Source organism: Vidua macroura, chromosome 5 (assembly GCF_024509145.1).
Source record: "Vidua macroura isolate BioBank_ID:100142 chromosome 5, ASM2450914v1, whole genome shotgun sequence".
Taxonomy (NCBI): domain Eukaryota; kingdom Metazoa; phylum Chordata; class Aves; order Passeriformes; family Viduidae; genus Vidua; species Vidua macroura.
Genome location: NC_071575.1, coordinates 27,560,924 through 27,578,285, shown reverse-complemented (window position 1 = coordinate 27,578,285; position 17,362 = coordinate 27,560,924). Strand labels below are relative to the sequence as shown.

Sequence of the window (17,362 nt, the reverse complement as noted above, 5' to 3'; positions counted from 1 at the left end):
AAAACATCTTTCCTTCTTGAATACTGTGCATTTGGACAGACAGATTGTCAGCAGTGTGATAGTGATGTCCCAGGCACCACGGTTTGTTGTGTATTTAGTCCACAAATGAGGTCATGAGAAAGCCTGTCACGAAGTCTAGAAATGATGAAAGGATGATTTTTATCAAAAAATCCCAGTGGAGGCAGGCACCTGTTCTCTAGCACACACAATTGCATATTCTAATCAGTGTGTGCAAGGCTGGTGATGTTGAAGATGTCCCTAAACTGTCCTGACAGATGTGACAGACTCAGGCACTTCTGTCTAGTGGCTGCTCTAATGGCCAGCTTGCGCTGAGGAGGACAAAACACTTCCGACATCCTCCATCTGGCCAGCTTCACACCCACCCAAACTTGATTGATGCCTGTTCAGGTTCCAGCCAGCCAGAAAGCAGAAGAATGGAGTATTGTCAGGACTCAGGAAACGTTTTGCTTTAACTGCTAAGAGAGGAGGAATTTATTTTCATTGAGCTGGGTTGCCTGATGGGCTTTATTTCTTCTTACACTCTTTCTGTCACTCTCATTCTTTCTCTCTCTCTCCCTATAATGGTTGTACTTTCAGATATTTATTCTTCTGATTAAGATAAAATTAAATAGAAAAAGCTGTTTGCTTGCCCTTTCTGCAATGTACCCTTCATTGTTTTTAATTATGCTCCTTTCTGGTAACTTTTTCACCTGGCTGTATTTAGCTCTTTTTAATAAATCTCCCTTCCCAACTCTTTATCAGTTTACAGTATATCACATCTATGAGTTACTTTGTCATGTCTCAGCTCAGTCCTTGCCACACAGGAAAAATATGTGCTAAGTTTGGCAAATATTAACACTGCTCACACCACTGTTGTCTTTAGTAATTGGGGTGCCAACCAAAGATCACATCCTCCAACATGCAGCGTTTGGAAAGATTTCCCACATGAAGGCAAGACCTAACTGAGCTGTTAATGGCTGTAATCTCTTCTGTATCATTCAGATCAGGTTTAGCATTTGAGAGCATAGCAAGGTGTCAGTACAGTTCCCTGTGTTTGGCACAGTGTGCATGCTACTGCATGGAGGAAATTTCTGCACTCTGTATTTTTAATCATTTCATATAATTTGAAGAGTTTTACTTCAGAGCTGAGTGAAGTATTAATCATCTGCCCTACCTTTTTTCTTTTATCTGTGTATCTTTACAGGCAGCAATTACCTAGTCCTGCTTCACTCCTTGGAGCTCAGGAAGTCTAATTAGAAGAAAAGTAGTAATTGAAAGTCAGAAAGGCTAAATGATTTCCCAGATTGACTAAGTATCAGTGGCAGGTCCAGGCATGTAGCTAGTAGCTGCTGCTCCCTTTTATAATGCAAATAAAATTATCAGAATGTTACAATTGACTTCAAGGTGAGTGTCTGAACTGCAGTCTTTAATCAGGGTCCTTGGTTTTATGTCAGTCATCTCAGTGGACTCCCATCAGTGTTAAACACCATTTTACCTTGGGTCCTCTTAGGAAGCTTCTTGTCAAATCATAGAGATGGACTCGAGTTGTCTTTGCTTCAGTGGCAGGAACAGAAAACAGCCTGTGGTTTTTGAGCACTCCAGTGGCAGATACCTACCTGTTGGGAGAACATCTTGCAGTGTGCTGCCAGAACAGACTGACCAGCTTTGGCAGGATGGCTTGACTGCTAGTTGTTGCAAGGAGCTGACAGTGGTGTATGAGTGACTTGCTCTCCTGAGCTATTTGTTCCTCAGACAAACTGGGCGCTGCACTGATGAAATTGGACCACTTCATTTTGCATGTTGGACAAGTTGCTTTTTCTGGGGTGCCCTCCCTCAACTTTGCATTTGTGCAACAGCACAAAGCAGCTGGAGGGGACACAGAGTGAGAGGAAATGACTTGTTAGGGCTGTGATTTTCTATTGTTTGAAAGATGCTGGTGTCTCCTGTTTTGGCTTCACAGTCATGCTGTATCTCCCTCTGTAGGTTTTAGAATTCCCCAGCTTTAATGTAACTCATTAGTCGTGCAGGCATGCAGCTAGTGTAATAATTAGTATTACAGGAGGCAGAATAATAGAATCTGCTCAAACTAATTAGTTATAAAAATGAGGGATTCTCTCATATTAGGAAACAGCTGTGATAGTTACAGAAAAACCTGAAAGGTAAAACTGGGAGGTTTTTCTCTTGTTCTAGAGGGTGAGACAGGTTTACTGAAGAATAGCCCCTGGCACTGACCAGGAGCCTGTAGTGAAGTACAGTGATCTGAGCTCTGTGGGATAGGACACTGGAAGTGTGTGCCCAGTGGAAAAAGCATAGCTGGCTGTTATTATTGTTGCTATCATCATGATTATTTCTATTGCATGAGTGCCCAGAGGCCCCAGCCGAAAAAGGGTGCCATTGTACTAAGCACTGCATAAACATTGTGAGAAACAGTTTTGCCATGAATAATTTATGCCTTATGGTGCTGGGAAATGTGAAAACCAAGAGAAGAAACAGTGGTCCAGAGGGGTGAGACTGGGCACTAAATGCTTGGTTGTGTTTCCCAGTGCTGGTCTGAGGACAAAGCTTGTGTTTCAAGGTGAAGTAAAACTCACTGGAAACTTTAGGCTTTGAGACATGACTCTGTCATTTGGCTCCTTGCTGCCATGACAGGAGGAAATATGATGTTTCTCAATTTCAGTGGGAATGAGAATTATCTATATGAGAAAAACAAAACACAATTGCTTACAGTGTGGACCAGCCTCAAGCTGCTTATAAGCTGCCAGTGCAGCCCATAACTAATAAAGTTTGGATGTCTTTTAATGGCTGCTTTTCTGCTTCCATTTCCTTATGTTTCTTGGAGGCTTTGTGCTGTAGTTTCCCTTGAGATTGCTTTTGTACCTGTGAAAAATTTTACTGTTTGGATAAATAATTTGAATGCCTTGTCAGATCATAGCATAATATCAATCTGATTGACACAACTCTAATTCCAGGGAGAAGGAAATGCATGTAGGAGAGGGAGAGAAGAAATATTTTTTTAAGTAAATATTTTTCAATTTTTAGCTGTTCTGCATCTTTCATAGGTATTTTTGAAAAGAAAAACATTGGGATGTTTCATGCAAACCTAAACTTCCATGTTTTTCTGACCCCCTGGTTTGTATTTCAGATTATTTTTTCATTTTCTGTTCTGCCCCAAAAGATGAAGAACTGTATTTGACAAATTCTCATTTAACACTGTTGTACCTGCAGGAGTTTCTTTTAGGGTTTAATGCAGATCTTTGTGGGTGAAAGCTTAAATAGCCTTGTGTATGTCAATTCTGTTATGTGCTCATTGCCTCACTTTCTTGGCTCGTAAGAGCAGTCCAGCCTCCTTGGCATTAGCTAGTGCCCTTGAGCCATGAAAATGCCTTAAGCTATGGGATTTGCTGTGATAAAAGGTATGCCATCAGCAAATGTTCACCCTCATTACTGTTCCCAGCAGTGACACAGAAAGAAAGTCCTGTTCCTTCCGTTCTGTTCTTTTCCTTTTCTATTTCTTCACTTCCTTCCCTTTCAAGCTCTCTTCACCCCCACCCCCATTTTTATCCCTCCAGCTCATTTTCCACATTGCCATCTCTCTATCTTTCCTTCTGTCTGTGCTTACTGCAAGACTTTTGCATGTGACTCTGCAGAGTGGGGAGCACTGATCAAAGCCAGCCCCATGTCCTATGCCCCAAGGGTAGAGCTCATCTGGGGCAGATGCAGTAAGCACAGCTGAAAAGGGCATGTGCCTGCTTTTCAAGAGCTAACTGAATAAAATAGGTTCTCTATTGACATTATACCACAAATAACTTTCAGTATAGATATATACTAAAGTCCCAATGGATTATTAAAGCTTTCTGTCTCCACCAGTCTCCTGCAGACATGTGAATGCAGCAAGCAAACTCTTAATATATCAGCCTGTGCCTGCACCTGTCTTGCTGGCATTAAGGGGGATCTTGTGTGCAGCATAGACAGGGAGGGGGCTGAAGAGCCAGCTGGGACTGTGTCCCTCTTGTGCTGAGCTCAGAATGTGATGAAGAACAGTGAGAAAGTCCCTACCCTACAGAAGCAGTAGTGTGAATGTACCCGAGGCAGATGAGAAGCCAACTGAAGAGCAAAGTGAACTACTTCTGAAAGCGTTAGCCAGACCCCTGGAGCAGACTCCAGTTGCAAAACAGCCTTGGTTTGAAAAGTTTATCCACTGCAATCTTCTGAACACTTACTCTTAAGAGCTAACATCTTAAGGGCTAACCTAGATGTAAAGAAAATGAGATTAAACTTTCATGTTCTTTGCCTTCGGGCTATTAGGCCATTGAACAAAGTCAGACATTGCGTGTGTCCTTGTGGTCTTTTGAGTGCCTCTGCATAGGCACTTTTGAAACTTTTTCTCCCAAATATTTGATGGAAGAAAATCATCAAAGGGAAACCTTTCTGATGAAAATCCTTGGTTTCAGCAAATTATCTCTTAAATAAAAGCTCCCTGTAAATCCTGACTGGTTGGGTCAGTTGGGATGTTAAAGGAAAGGGTTTAAAGGTCTTACATCAGTATGTCAGATTCAAGAAATGGCTTCTGACTAAGATCATTTCAGAGTTTTGTGGCTCATATTACAACAAATTGAATTATTTTCCCCTACACTTATTTCTTCTTGCAGTCCCAATGAGAAAGAAAAATTATTGACAGATTTTCTGTGAGTGGTGACTTGATTCCATTCCTTTGTCAGATATGTTAGTTTTTGTTACAAATGTAAATTTGGCTATTCCCCATTCCTAACACAACTTTGCAGCATGACTTTGTGACTTAAATGGGGCAGCTGCAGCCTTTAGGTCTAAATCAAGTTATTCTTGTGTTCAACTGGGAACAAATGAAAGTCTGTCCTAAACAAAACTTTAGTAAAGTGAGAAGCAGAACAAAACCTGATGGAGAGGAGTGAGCACAAGTGTGAAGAAATTGAGAAACACAGATAACTAGAGAAAGCTGGTAAGATGCAGAGGCTAAAATATAAGGGATGCAATCAATTGTAATCTATTAATGACGTAAAAGTTACATCAGGGTCATTCATTGATTGGAGAGGTGCCTTCTGCTGCTGTTCACCTGGTGGATTATTGCTTTTTTCCCCCATCCAGTAGAACTGTGTTTTTCAAAGAGGCTTTTCAGAAGAATTCATTAGGGAGCAAAGTTGCTATCATAATATAGTTTTTCCATCTTAAACCATTTGGAATACATAAATGCTGTGTATAGTACAGGAAAAAAGGAAGAAAATTATTTAGATAGCCATGAAATGTTCTCTTCCTCTACAAGAAAAAGAAATACTATGTTTAAAGGGTTTTCAGAAATTCAGGTAGTTGTTTTTACAGTCCTGGAAATCACAAAATAATACAGTTTATGTTCCTAGACAGGAGCGTGAATCTCTGTAAGGTGAGATTTTTTGTGCCAAGGTATAAAATCCTTGATTATACCAAAGTTAAGACTTCTCCATTCCACAGGGACAGGCATTTCATCCCCAAAATTCAGAAGCTCCATGCACCCCATGGCACTATTGCCCTTTACCATCACAGAAACCTGATGCTTTGGAAAATTTGCTCCAGTTGAGAGGTAGAGAGGCCTTTCTAAAACACGCCTTCCTCTGAGCTTGGTAAGACTGAGTGAGCGCTAGGCCCTGGGAAAATTGTATCCTGAACGTTGTATCTGATGTGGAATTTTTTTACTCTGAACTTCTATCAGCACAGCTTTTGCTATTTTGAATGATTTATATTGCTTTTGGGGACACTGCTTGACTTTTATGCACAGAAATTCAGCAGTGCCATGAGTGAATTGTTACCTTGTTTTCAAAAAATGAGAATAAAGACCTGCAAATCTTGGTTTACAAAGCTTGACTTCCATTAAAATGTAATTACCTCCCTTTTGTGCATTATACATTAAGAATGGCTTCAAATGGTATGTGGCTCCTGCTCAACTGAATTATTTTCATTTGCTGCTTCCATAGTAAGAATGAGATTCTGGAATGAAGATGACTGTTTAAAGAGGACTGCTGCGATTCCAAATTACATAGAGAAAGTTCTGCTAATCAAATTAACTTGTTTACTCTCTAAGACCCTGACTGAAATTTTTGTTACTGGTCATCTTGGGCCCACAGAAAGTGGGTCCAGTGCTAATCCATGACCAGTTTTTAATCCTGTAAATAGTTCTAAGTCCTGCAGCAATTTGTAGGGTTATTCTGATGATGAAGGATTAGATTATCCAGTGCCTGTGCATTGACACAGTTTGCTCCTGCAGGGCTGTTTGGTTTTGATTTTGCTGGAAGTCCACTGGTTCCAGGAAGGGAGCAGAGTGGCTGTGCAATGTTTGGTGGTTGCACGCTGCAGGGACTACCAGGCATTTGGAATTTGCTCTTTGCGTGTACCCTGGTCCAGGATATTTAGCCTGGCTGAGCAGGTCCCTGAATTGACCAAAATCTGCTCTTCTGAAATCCAGGATTATCATCCTTATTTTTGCTTTGCTTCTGCCTCTCTGAACCCTGAATTCTACCATAGATAGCTCATAAAGATACTGCCAATTGGTGTCTGGCACAAGTGGGCCGCCTGACTTGAAAGCAAATAGGGCAGTGAGTAGATTTAGATTCAAATTCTGTGTGGGCTGGTGTGAACCTGAGTTTCATCTGGTTAAGTGTTTTTACCATAGTGTCTCTCTGTATTTTTGGAGGCACTTGTCTGCAGCAAACACATTCCCTGAAGGCAAAGGACAGCTGGTAGACAGCTCTGTGGCTCTGCCTGTGGAAATACTGCACTCAGTGGGGTGGGTGAGGTGAAGGAGGCTGCTGTAAGCCCAAAGCTCCTGAAAATGGCAGGGTTCTGCTCAGAACAGTCCCTGCTTACTGGGCAGCTTTTCCTGCTCCCCTCTGGCTCAGTGATGAGTGTTGCTGGGCTCATGCTGCTTTGCAGTGCCAGCGAGATGTGGAATCAGCTTTGTGGCTTCTCCATCAGAAAGGCTGTCTCAGTGGGCTCTGCTTAGTCACTTACTTTCTGATGGGACCATGTTAAGATGCCTAGTAGGAAATGGCTGAACTGAAGGTCTTAACATCCAATCTGTGCTAACCCGAATTGAATTTTGGTCATTTTCATATATGGAACAGGAAACTGAAGGGGACGGTTGGACAGTGTACCTAGGGGATCTTTGCCTCACTTAACTGGTAAATGGCTACAGCTGATGCTGGAGTTTGGGACTGATGAGATGGCAGATAACTCTCACTGTTCTCTGAACTTGTCAGCCTTTTGAGCATGGTGACCCTTTCAGTCATTCCTGGTTACTCTGGGGAGGGTAGCACTGGCAGGGTGATCAGGGTGATGTGGTTCCCAGTGTGGCTGTGACCCAGCAGCTTGTCATAAAAGTGGAAATCGTAGCATAGGGTGAACAAAGGTGAGGACAATAAAAGCCTGAATGACACAAATGCAAAGAATATGTAGAGAAATGAAAAAACATAAACAGAGTGCATCTTGAGGCAACTTTATACATTGTTAATCATGGACATACCATAGCCCGATCATAATCAAAACGGGTGGAGTGTAGCTGTGAACAGATTTGTGCATGAACATATGAATGTCAGCATTTTCATGGGTCAGCACATGGGTATTGGTGTCTGTGGTGGGAATTATAAAAGAGCCTAAGGGCTGGGCAGTTTCCTTTTTTCTTTTTTTTTTTTTTTTTAATACTCCCATGATTGTGTGTATGCATGTCATTTCATGGAGCAAATATGCTGTGCATCAATCCAGATTACCTGTCTGAAAGATGAAGCTTTGCTGATGTGAGTACTTTTAATGAGGGAGGAATTCCTCCCTCATTGAAAGTACTCGCATGACAGTTTTACTCTGTTGAGGCCCAAAGCAGAGTCATTTGTCTTTGGAGGTAGATGGTAGCTTGGATGATGTACAAATTAGCACAAGGTAGACAAAGGGGAAGAATTGAGAAAGGAAGAGATGTGGACCCACAGGCATTAAGTGCAAATGAATAAGCAGTGGGTTGTCTGGTACCTCAGGTCAAGTGAGGATGGGGAGCTGGTGCATTCATGTGACTCTAGACCACAGTCTTCTCCTGGACTCTTCAGCAGAGTCCTCTTAGCAGTCTGCCTGCATTTATATGTCTCCTTTGCTCTTAGTAAATCTGGTTCAAGTCTGCATAGCACCCTGCTGCCTGCTCTGGCTCTAAATAAATTTTGCAGATTCCAGTGCCAGTCTGATTGATAAAATGCCACTGTTTCTTTCAGAGAAAGTAGTGTTATGTGGGGAATAAAAAAGTATAAGGGAGAGTGCAATCAATACAGAATCCAGGAGGGTTAGTCTTACAGAGTGGCAAAATTAGAGGAAGTGGAGGATGCGGGCAAAAGAGGTTGAGGGGGGATGCAGGAAATTTGCAGGGGTGGAGGGAAAGCTGTAGCTGAAAGCAAATTAGATACTAAGACAATGAAAGATTGCTTTTTCTAATGACAAGTTATGAAATAGTGTCAGATTCTGTGAATAGCTCCAGACTACAGACATTCAGACACACAGGCAAGCACACCACACATGCAAAAACGGGGGGGAGATTCATTTTTAAATTTAAAAAATTGCTTCTTTTAAATTATCTCTTTGAAATTAAATTATTATTATCCCTTTGAAATTTAAGCAAAGTTTTTAAGGGAAAGAGATTTTAGAGCAGCTTATATGACTAAATAAGTATTATGTTTTGCTTTGACTAAAGGATTATTGGAAGTAATTTTTGTTTTGTTATAACAGGTGAAGAAAAAAATGTTGGTTTGAAACACTAGAAAAAAAGGAAAAATAACCATCAGAGAAATGTGGTAGCCTAAATTTGCCTTCTGCTGGAGGTACCTGGCCCTATCCATACCTGAAAGAAGTTGGTGTAGTTGCCTTGGCTTTCATGAGAACAAGTTCTTTTTACCACAACTGATGATTCCTAGACTGACTCATTATGTAAATGAGTCAGAGGGAAAAGAATCATATTCACAAATAACAGTTCCACCTTAAAGGCTAAGTGCTTTTCTTCTCATTCAAGGTGATAGTTGTTATTTAGCCAGAGGTGGTGTTCATGGCAACAAGATTGGCAAAGTTCAAGAAGTGCTTGGACAGCCCTCTCAGGCAACATGGTGTGATTTTTTGGGTGGTCCTGTGCAGGGCCAGGAGTTGGACTCAGTGATCCTTCTGGATCCCTTCTAACTCAGCATATTCTGTGATTCTTTGATAGTTTTGCTTGGTTTGATTAATGAAATCTGGGTTAAGGCAAACTCGGGTCTGCTTGCATGCTGTTCTGGTTCCAGGGAAGATACTTCACAGAAGCTCTGTTTCCATCTCTCTGTGATACCTGTTGTGCTGTTTTGTGCTGGTATCAATAGGGATTTACTCGTGTTCCCAGTGAGAGCTGTTATTTTCCCCATTACAAGGTGACATGTGACACAAGAGTACCTAATCCTCTTAATTTGTTTTAATTTCCAAGGTCCCTCTGTGAATTTCCTTTACCTGTCGAATACCACACTACCCTAGTACAGTGAAAGTTTCTGCAGGTGGTAGTACAACGCACAAATTTTTACTTGTGCCTTCCCATCCTTCCCTTATTTAACCCAAATTAGAGAAGCAGATCTCCTTAGTCCTTTGCTCATCCCATCAGTCTCAGCTGTCTGGACAGGCCGTGCTCCCAGGACCCCAGGACAAGCTCCCATTGCCTCCTGAGTGCACACATAGGTGTCTGTCCCAGGGGAACGGGGAAGGGTTGGCAGTGGAGGAGCTGGAGAAACAAGAGAGCTTTCTCCTCATGTTCTGGAGCTGCTCACATATTCAGAGAAAGCCAAAGGCTCACAATGAGACAGAAAGGAAGCAAGGGAAGGGTATATGTGTGGGTAGTGTGTGCAATGCTTTCTTCCAGCTCTCCACTGAGCTGTGACCCGGTTTCTCCAGGAGATGCCTGCTGTTTTCTTATTTTCCAAGCAAGTTCCTGAGACAATGCTTTGCATGCCAAACAGAGTCAGCCCCTCAGATAGGGAGGGTTCTGAAGTGAACGTGCAACTCCCTCTCCACCTTCTCTACTGCTGTGACCTTTCCTGTTATTTTTCTTCTTTTTCTTCTCTTTTTCCCTGTCTTTGTTCAAAATGGGGAGACAATTCTTATGTGCATGGAGAGAAAAGGGGAAGTTCCACGGGTGTTAAATGAAATTTATTGCAGTGCCTGCTAGACACTAGTTTTTTATTGTTTTTATTATATCTTGACAGAATCCAAGAAGAAGAAAAAGGAAGGCAAGAAACAAGAGAAGATGCTGGATTAATGGAGTCAACTTGGGCAACGTGAGAAAGGGACATCAGCAAACATGATCAGTTAACAGTTTCATTTATACTAGGCATTTTATTCTAAAATTATTTATAGCTTAATGGTACCATAGAAGGAAAAAAGCAAACACAGAAAAAAAAATCCTTTTTTTTTATTACTTTAGTATTTTTAATGTATAACCCTAATATCAATTTTTAGAGCCCTGTAATAAAGGACTCCAAACTCATTTAGAAAATTATGTCTATTGTATATTGAACAATGTAGAGGTTTTTAATTTTTTTAAATCAAGTCTTGCCATAGGTCTTGTAATTAGTAAATCTGGTAATTAGTACATGCAAGCAGAACCTGAGCCTGTGTGGGGTTCTACTGAAGCCAGTGGTACCCTGTGTGAACATAGCACTCTGGCTGGATGCATTTATATTTCATATTAGGATCTTATATCTGAAAAATTGAGACCTGTTTTTTAATATCTGATTACATCTGCATAACTGTATGAAACTGTTTAAGGAAAGGATGGGGGCATTTTGTTGAGTATTTACAAGTATGAGATTTTCTTGGATGTGTGCTTTATGTTCATTCCAAAATGTCACCATCTACAGGTGAAAAACAGTAACACTCCTTTCCTTAACCATATTTTGAATGTTGGCAGTAAATCTAAAATCTTTCAACAATTGGACATAAAAGAGTCCTAATTTTTCATTATTTTCTAGCAATGATTTTTCAAAGTGGAATGATGACAGAACTTTCCACTTTTCAGCATATCAGTGTTGGTGGATGGTAGTGTCCTCCATTTCACCTATCAAAGCTGAAAAATGCTGTATTTTATTTGTTCATTTTGACAGAAGGGGAAAATAATTTTCATAAAAGATCTAGTTGGAATTGTTGTGATTCTGCCTAACCCAGCTCTCTTTTGTATCAGTGGCAATATTCCTGTTGATCTTAATTATAGGTGGATAAAAAATAGTATATCTGGTGGGAAATAAAAGGAGAAATCTGCTTGGCAACCACCAGAAGTAGTTCATATTTTTGACCAAAAAAGGGACAATTTGTGGGACCTGAAGCCAATAGGAATGAAATAATTTTTGGTTTATCTTTTAGTAAAACAGAAGGGAAATACAAAACCAGTATATTTTGCTTTCTTCCATTTTTATATAAGCAAAAGACCTTGGGAAAAGCTCAGTCAACATAAAATTAGTTGTGATTTTTTTTTTAATGTAGTCTGCAGGGGAAAAAAAAGAGAAAAATTATAACCAGCTGTTTTTCAGTTTGTTCAGTTTTACCTAATTTAAATTATTCTGAATCCTGAGGGAAGTCACAAAGTAGAAAAAGATCTGACAAATAGCTGGTCTGTCTCAAAGTAAAGGGTTGTTTAACAAGCTGACAACGAGCAGACCAACATTTTTAGAGGAAATATAAGGGATTTCAGTGCCCAAATTAAGTTAAAATTAATGCTTCAGAATTCTAAATCCTAAAATTCAACAGCAAGAAATAAACTTTGCTGTTTTTGTAGGCTGCAGGCTTGCCTGCTGGTCAAGAGGAATAGTCTCCCCTGTACTCCTGCATGGTACCCTAACCTCAGTAAAGCTGCAGCAGGCTCTGTTCATCTGAGTAAATCACATTTCTCTCTTGGGATTAGCTTGTAGACAAGTAGAGAGTCTTTTTTTTTTTTTTTTTTTCGTACTAACATCACTCCCCTTTTCTATACAGAAAAAGTTGTAACAGCTGTAGAGCTTGCCCTCTTTTTTCTCATGCAGAGGGTACGGCTGATCTGGACTCACGGTGAGGCAAGTGCTTCTGTTCCCAAACTCTCCTGAAGCCTCCTAGCCAAGGCTGCACATAGCTTAAGGTAGACTAGCCTCACAATTATTTCCCAGACTCCGTGGGTGTGTTTTGCAGTCTGTGTTGATGTCCTTGTTATTTTGACCATGCTGTTAGACATACCTGAGTCTGTGGTATAGTTAAAAATGTCCCCCACACATGGTGGAGGTGCAATGACCAAATCTAAAATCATAAAGGCTCATATTTAGGTGGTTCTGGGTGCTATTTGGTTTGTTCATGGTCTAATCAGGTCTACCTGTGCTTGTGCCTCAGAATTAAACTAATGGTTTGGTAGGTCTGGTTGAAAGCAAAGGGAGAAGGAAACTTTTTTTTCACTCACCAAAGGTTTGTCTGTCTACATGCTGCATCAGTTCACTTGAAGTGGCTCAACTTTGAGTGCCAACACTGTTGCACCATTGTCTCACACTGGTTAATCTAGTCCATGTTTCATAGGGAGCTGGCAGGAACTGGGAATGATGTTGAGACCAACACTTTGATTGTCCTTTAGCAAACCTTAGATGTGACTTCTTATTTCCACTTCTGTGAGTATAAAGAAATTAAATTCCCCTGTGTTTCCTCTGATGCCTCATGGTCCTTCTGTTTAACTGCACATCTGGCTTATTCAAGGAACATTCCTAATAGATTTTGAAGGAAGCCAGTCAGGTTCCTGTGGTGGCATAGGGCCTTCATGGACAGAGTTTACAGAAAACAAGGAAACAAAACAAAAAATATCATGTTAGGACCAGAAGAAAATTCAGCAAAGGGTGTGAAATAGGAGAACATTTCTTATGTGCAACTCATCCACACATATGTTTGGATCTATATTGGCATCTTATTGTTGATAGCAATTGGAATAATAGTTTATAAACCTAAAATGAAGAAAATTTTCAATAACCCAGAAGAAAACATTCAGTGGAAAGTCTAGCTATGCAGGAGGTGATAAAGTATTTTATGGCAGAACACAGAGGAAGATTGAATAGGTCAGTCAGGTCAGCTCTAAAAGGAGGCTTGTGGTATCTAAAAGGAGCCCTTGTTTCACTAGTGACATTATCAAGAAAGCAAAAGGCAAGATTCTGAACAAAACCTCTTCCCACCCATCCTGATCATTTTCTCGTTCAGTCATTCTGAAACTTCTCCATATTTGCTTTCTAATCTTCTACCCTCCCTGCTTTGGGAGGGTAAGCTGGTCTGACAGTGCTGTGGGAGCAGCTACTTCAGATGAAAAACATGTTTACCCTCTTGGTGCTATCCTATTACAATGAAAAATGACTTAGTATAGATGTGTTGCTTACCTAGTTTAAAGGACAGAAATTTCCGTCATGAATGTCCCTCTTGAGGAGTGGTTTACATCTTCATTTGCTACAGCTGTAATGGAGAATGGGGAGGTGATAAAAATCCCCCATATGACAGCCTTTTTCTGAGCACTTAAATCTGTTATAAAAGAGATGGGTGGGTTTCTGAACATCAGCTATGGATGAATCTGCATCCAGATTCTGGACTCCAGTGAGTTTAAACCTGAATATATTTGGGTGTATTTGGGTATATCTCCCTTCCCTTTCTCTAACTAAGCTGAGGCAATGTTGCTTTCAGTTAGGCCTGTCTATATCTTGATTTAAAATAGTATTTGAGGACTGGGACATTTTCTGACTTAGATATATCTTCTGACAGAAATTCCCATAGTGAATGAGAGTCATTGCTTGTCAGACTGGCCTATTTAACAGTCTATTAAGTGCAGTAAAACTTCTGGGCAAGGCTCCAGGAAGGGAAAATGTTGTTGTACATGCAGGTAGATACTAAATGGTAATTTACTGATTTTCATCTTCTAATTCCATAATGACATTCTGGGCTGAACTGCTTTTCAAAGGAGAAAAGTTAGAAGAAATTAAAGAATAACAATTACAAAATGTATAAACAGGCAGCTTTGGAGAGTTGGTTAAGAACAGACAGAAAGTCAGGAGCATTTTATACAAATTTCTATTGCCTGTTCCTTACATGCAGAAGGCAGAACTACTGGTTGGCACATTTGTTTTTATACTTTCCCGGATTTGTGCCTTAATTAAAATGAATCAAATGTAAAGTGTTACAGAGAAGTAAAGTCCCACTTCAGCCTCAAAAGAAAGTGTTCAAGTGGAGACAAAGTCAAAAGGAGAAAATACTGTACAGGCTAATGTCAATGTTGAGGGTGGGACAATAACGTAATTTTACCTCAAGTCTAGGAACTGCAGCAACATTAACAATGTAAACTCACCACTTTTCTAAAGCAATATATGGGTGAGGTGGAAACCATTTTGATATCCCACAGTAGCGGGATTTCATGTCTCCACATGAAAAATGTTTCCCATTTGGGAGACATTTCATGTCTCTCAAATCCTACTAAGGGGAAACTATGCCAGTGGGGGTAGGTGTCTTGTTCTATTCAATCCATTTTAATTCTCTAGGACAGCACTTCTCTGAAGTTGAGACTGAGTTCTCTGTTTTGCAGAGACAGGTTATACCTGTTGCCTGCCTTCCCACACTTATCCATAATTTTGATCGCATTTATTCTGTCAATTCTGCTAAGGCACTCTACTTCTCAGTTAATCTTCTGTGGATGTTGCTGGTCTTTCCTCATCCTTGAGACTATATTTTCCATTTCTTCCTGGATTGTTGCAAAACAGCCTGAGGAAGCCCATACCACAGATTTCCTCCATCTGCATCCTTCTGTAATTAAAAGATACAGTAGCAAGTTTTTAATCACTGTGTGACAATGAACAAGGAAGTATCATAATGAGCAAAGAGAGTCCCTGGATTTGCTGGGAGGATGGATTGCTGGTAAAACTTTCCTCATAACTTGACCTTGTAATGGCTTCTCAGGGGACAGAAATGATCAAATGATCATCTCAAAAATTAGAGACATTGATGTAGGAGTGTCTGCCTTCAAACAAAAAAACACAGAAAACAGAAAACCACCTTAACTAGATAAATAGTGGCAAGCAGTTGTATCCTTTACATCCTTTATGTGTCCTCTTTTATCATCAAATTATTGTGGTGCATAGAGTTTCAGGGATAGTGAAAGACTTGCCTGAGCAGCTGTAGAGCATGAAGAGAGCCTCTTCCACCCATGGGTGTTTGCATTTGGAGAAGATGTCAGTAGTCTCATGCATAGCAGCATCAAACTTTGCTTTTGGACCAAAACTAAACAATGCTGAAATCAAATCATTTTCCTAATGGCCCCCTTTCTGCCACTCTTCACAAATGGCTGTCTTGTGGCCTCATCACTCTGAACTGAGCATGAGAATTCAACTATTATTATCTCATTGGTGAGGTTGTACTTTAGCCCTTTCTGCAGTTTGCCATTTAAATTTGGATGTCTTGGAGTCACAGATGGCTAAAGAACTCTGTAAGTATCTCCTAGCCTTTAAACCATTTGGCTTTGTGAGTGAGTTGTATAGGTAAAAGTTGTACCTACAGATTTGACTCCTTTCTTAAAAAAACCATGATAACAAAAAGAAAAAAAACAAAACAAAACAAACCAACCAACCAAACAAACAAAAAACCACCTGCAACAAAACTGAAAACATGTCCAAAGAGTGGATTTATTGATGAGCTAAAAATGGAGGTGCACAAGTATTCCCATTGCAGGTGGTCATTGAAAGTTAAAGACTGTACAAAACCTTTAACCCTGAATTCAGTGATGGAAAGCTAGGGAAATTGGGTAGCCTCTTCAGGGCTGTTTTACCCACAGCCAGTTTCATTCAATTAATTTTGCTGTTCGAACTCCCTCACTCTAATCTATCTGGCAGCAAGACAGTATTTAACTTTTCTCATTAGATCATTCATTGCACTCCCCATATTACAATCATGTAGTTCATCTAGACTGTTAAGCTGAAGGAAATGGCTGTGATAGTCCAGAGTGTGTTGTGATTGCTGAGATAGGCTGAAGTAGAGACAGGCTGCAACCTGGAGCTAGAATCCACCTAATACAGATGTCAGCATCAGACACAGCTGATCTCTAAATATGCACACATGCATACTGCATATATATATATATATACATTCATATATGGGAGAAGACTCTAGAAAGGTGCATACATAAGTCCAAACGTGAATCATGACCAGTGCTGCCACGTTTTCAGGCTGTGGTTGAAATGAAAGAGCTTTTTGTCCTGTGCTGTTGTTTAAGTGAGGATACACAAGTAGGATGAGGAGCTAGATTTCTTCCAACTTGCAAGCACTTGAGTTTAAGGATAGCTGTGTCCAAGGGAAATGCAAAACACATGCCAATGTAATGACCAAAAATTACTTACTATCACAGTGACGTTCTCTTCTGTCACACCAAGTACACACAAGGGCTTTGTTCAAAGCTTTGAAGTGGACGAACTGCTTCAGTTAAGTGTGAACATATAAACACAGGCAGGAAAAGTCTTTTTCTCTTCCACTAAAAAGTGAAGAAAATGGGTAAAATAAGACAGAAAAATAAAAGTAAGAGAGAAATCATATTAATTCTTGTAGTTTGAGTGGTAAACCGAAAGGAGAAATGAAAGTCAAAATAACAAAGCCTGAATATCATGTTCAATGGATTTCTAATTCTGTATATATCTATTAAACCAGTGCTATATGATATCTTCTTATGGGTTACTTTCTTTTCCTGTTCCTTTTCCTTTTTTTTTCCAGTTTGTATATTGATTTTGTAAGCTAGCAGTGTGTTACCTTTTCAATTTTTTAAAACTTGTATGAAAGCCATATATCCATATTGTAGAAGGAAAGCATTAATCCTGTAACATCCCTTGATGTTTCCCTTAGCTCTGTGGGATTTTTGGGGGGCTCTAGCGAATGTATATGTTTACCAATTGTATCAGCGTAATTTACTTGCTCTTAGTGGCGATAAAGAATTAAATAAACTAATACACAGACATGTGGTGTCCTCATTTGGTTGTGGAAACTGTTTCTGGAGTTTCTTAAATTAATTCTAAGTATATAATGGTATCTCTTTATTATACTAATTTTCGTTGGCTATAGGTGTTGCTTGTCACACAAACAGATTTGTAAATGTAGAAAAAGTTTTAGTGTGTAGAAAGAGGTCTGCCAGAAAGAGGTCTGAATCTAGCAGGAAACATTTCTTTGGTTTGTGCCCACTAAAGCCTGTCTGTCCCAATTTCCTGGCACTTTTCAGTTCTTTTAAGCAGCTTGTTTCAGTATACAGTTATTTCAACCTGTGTGATATTGACACAATGATGGATTACAGATGAAGAGTTTGATT

General features: G+C 40.0%; 1 protein-coding gene across 1 annotated transcript in view; it reads left to right on the top strand.

Annotated features, from left to right (window-relative positions):
- Positions 1-17,015, top strand: part of PTN (pleiotrophin) — a 77,590-nt gene extending 60,575 nt beyond the window's left edge. The window contains exon 5 of the mRNA XM_053978138.1: positions 10,251-17,015. Within this exon, the coding sequence (XP_053834113.1) occupies positions 10,251-10,303 (53 nt within the window). The 3' untranslated portion in view covers positions 10,304-17,015. The remainder of the gene's footprint in view (positions 1-10,250) is intronic.
- The last annotated feature ends 347 nt before the right edge of the window (positions 17,016-17,362 follow it).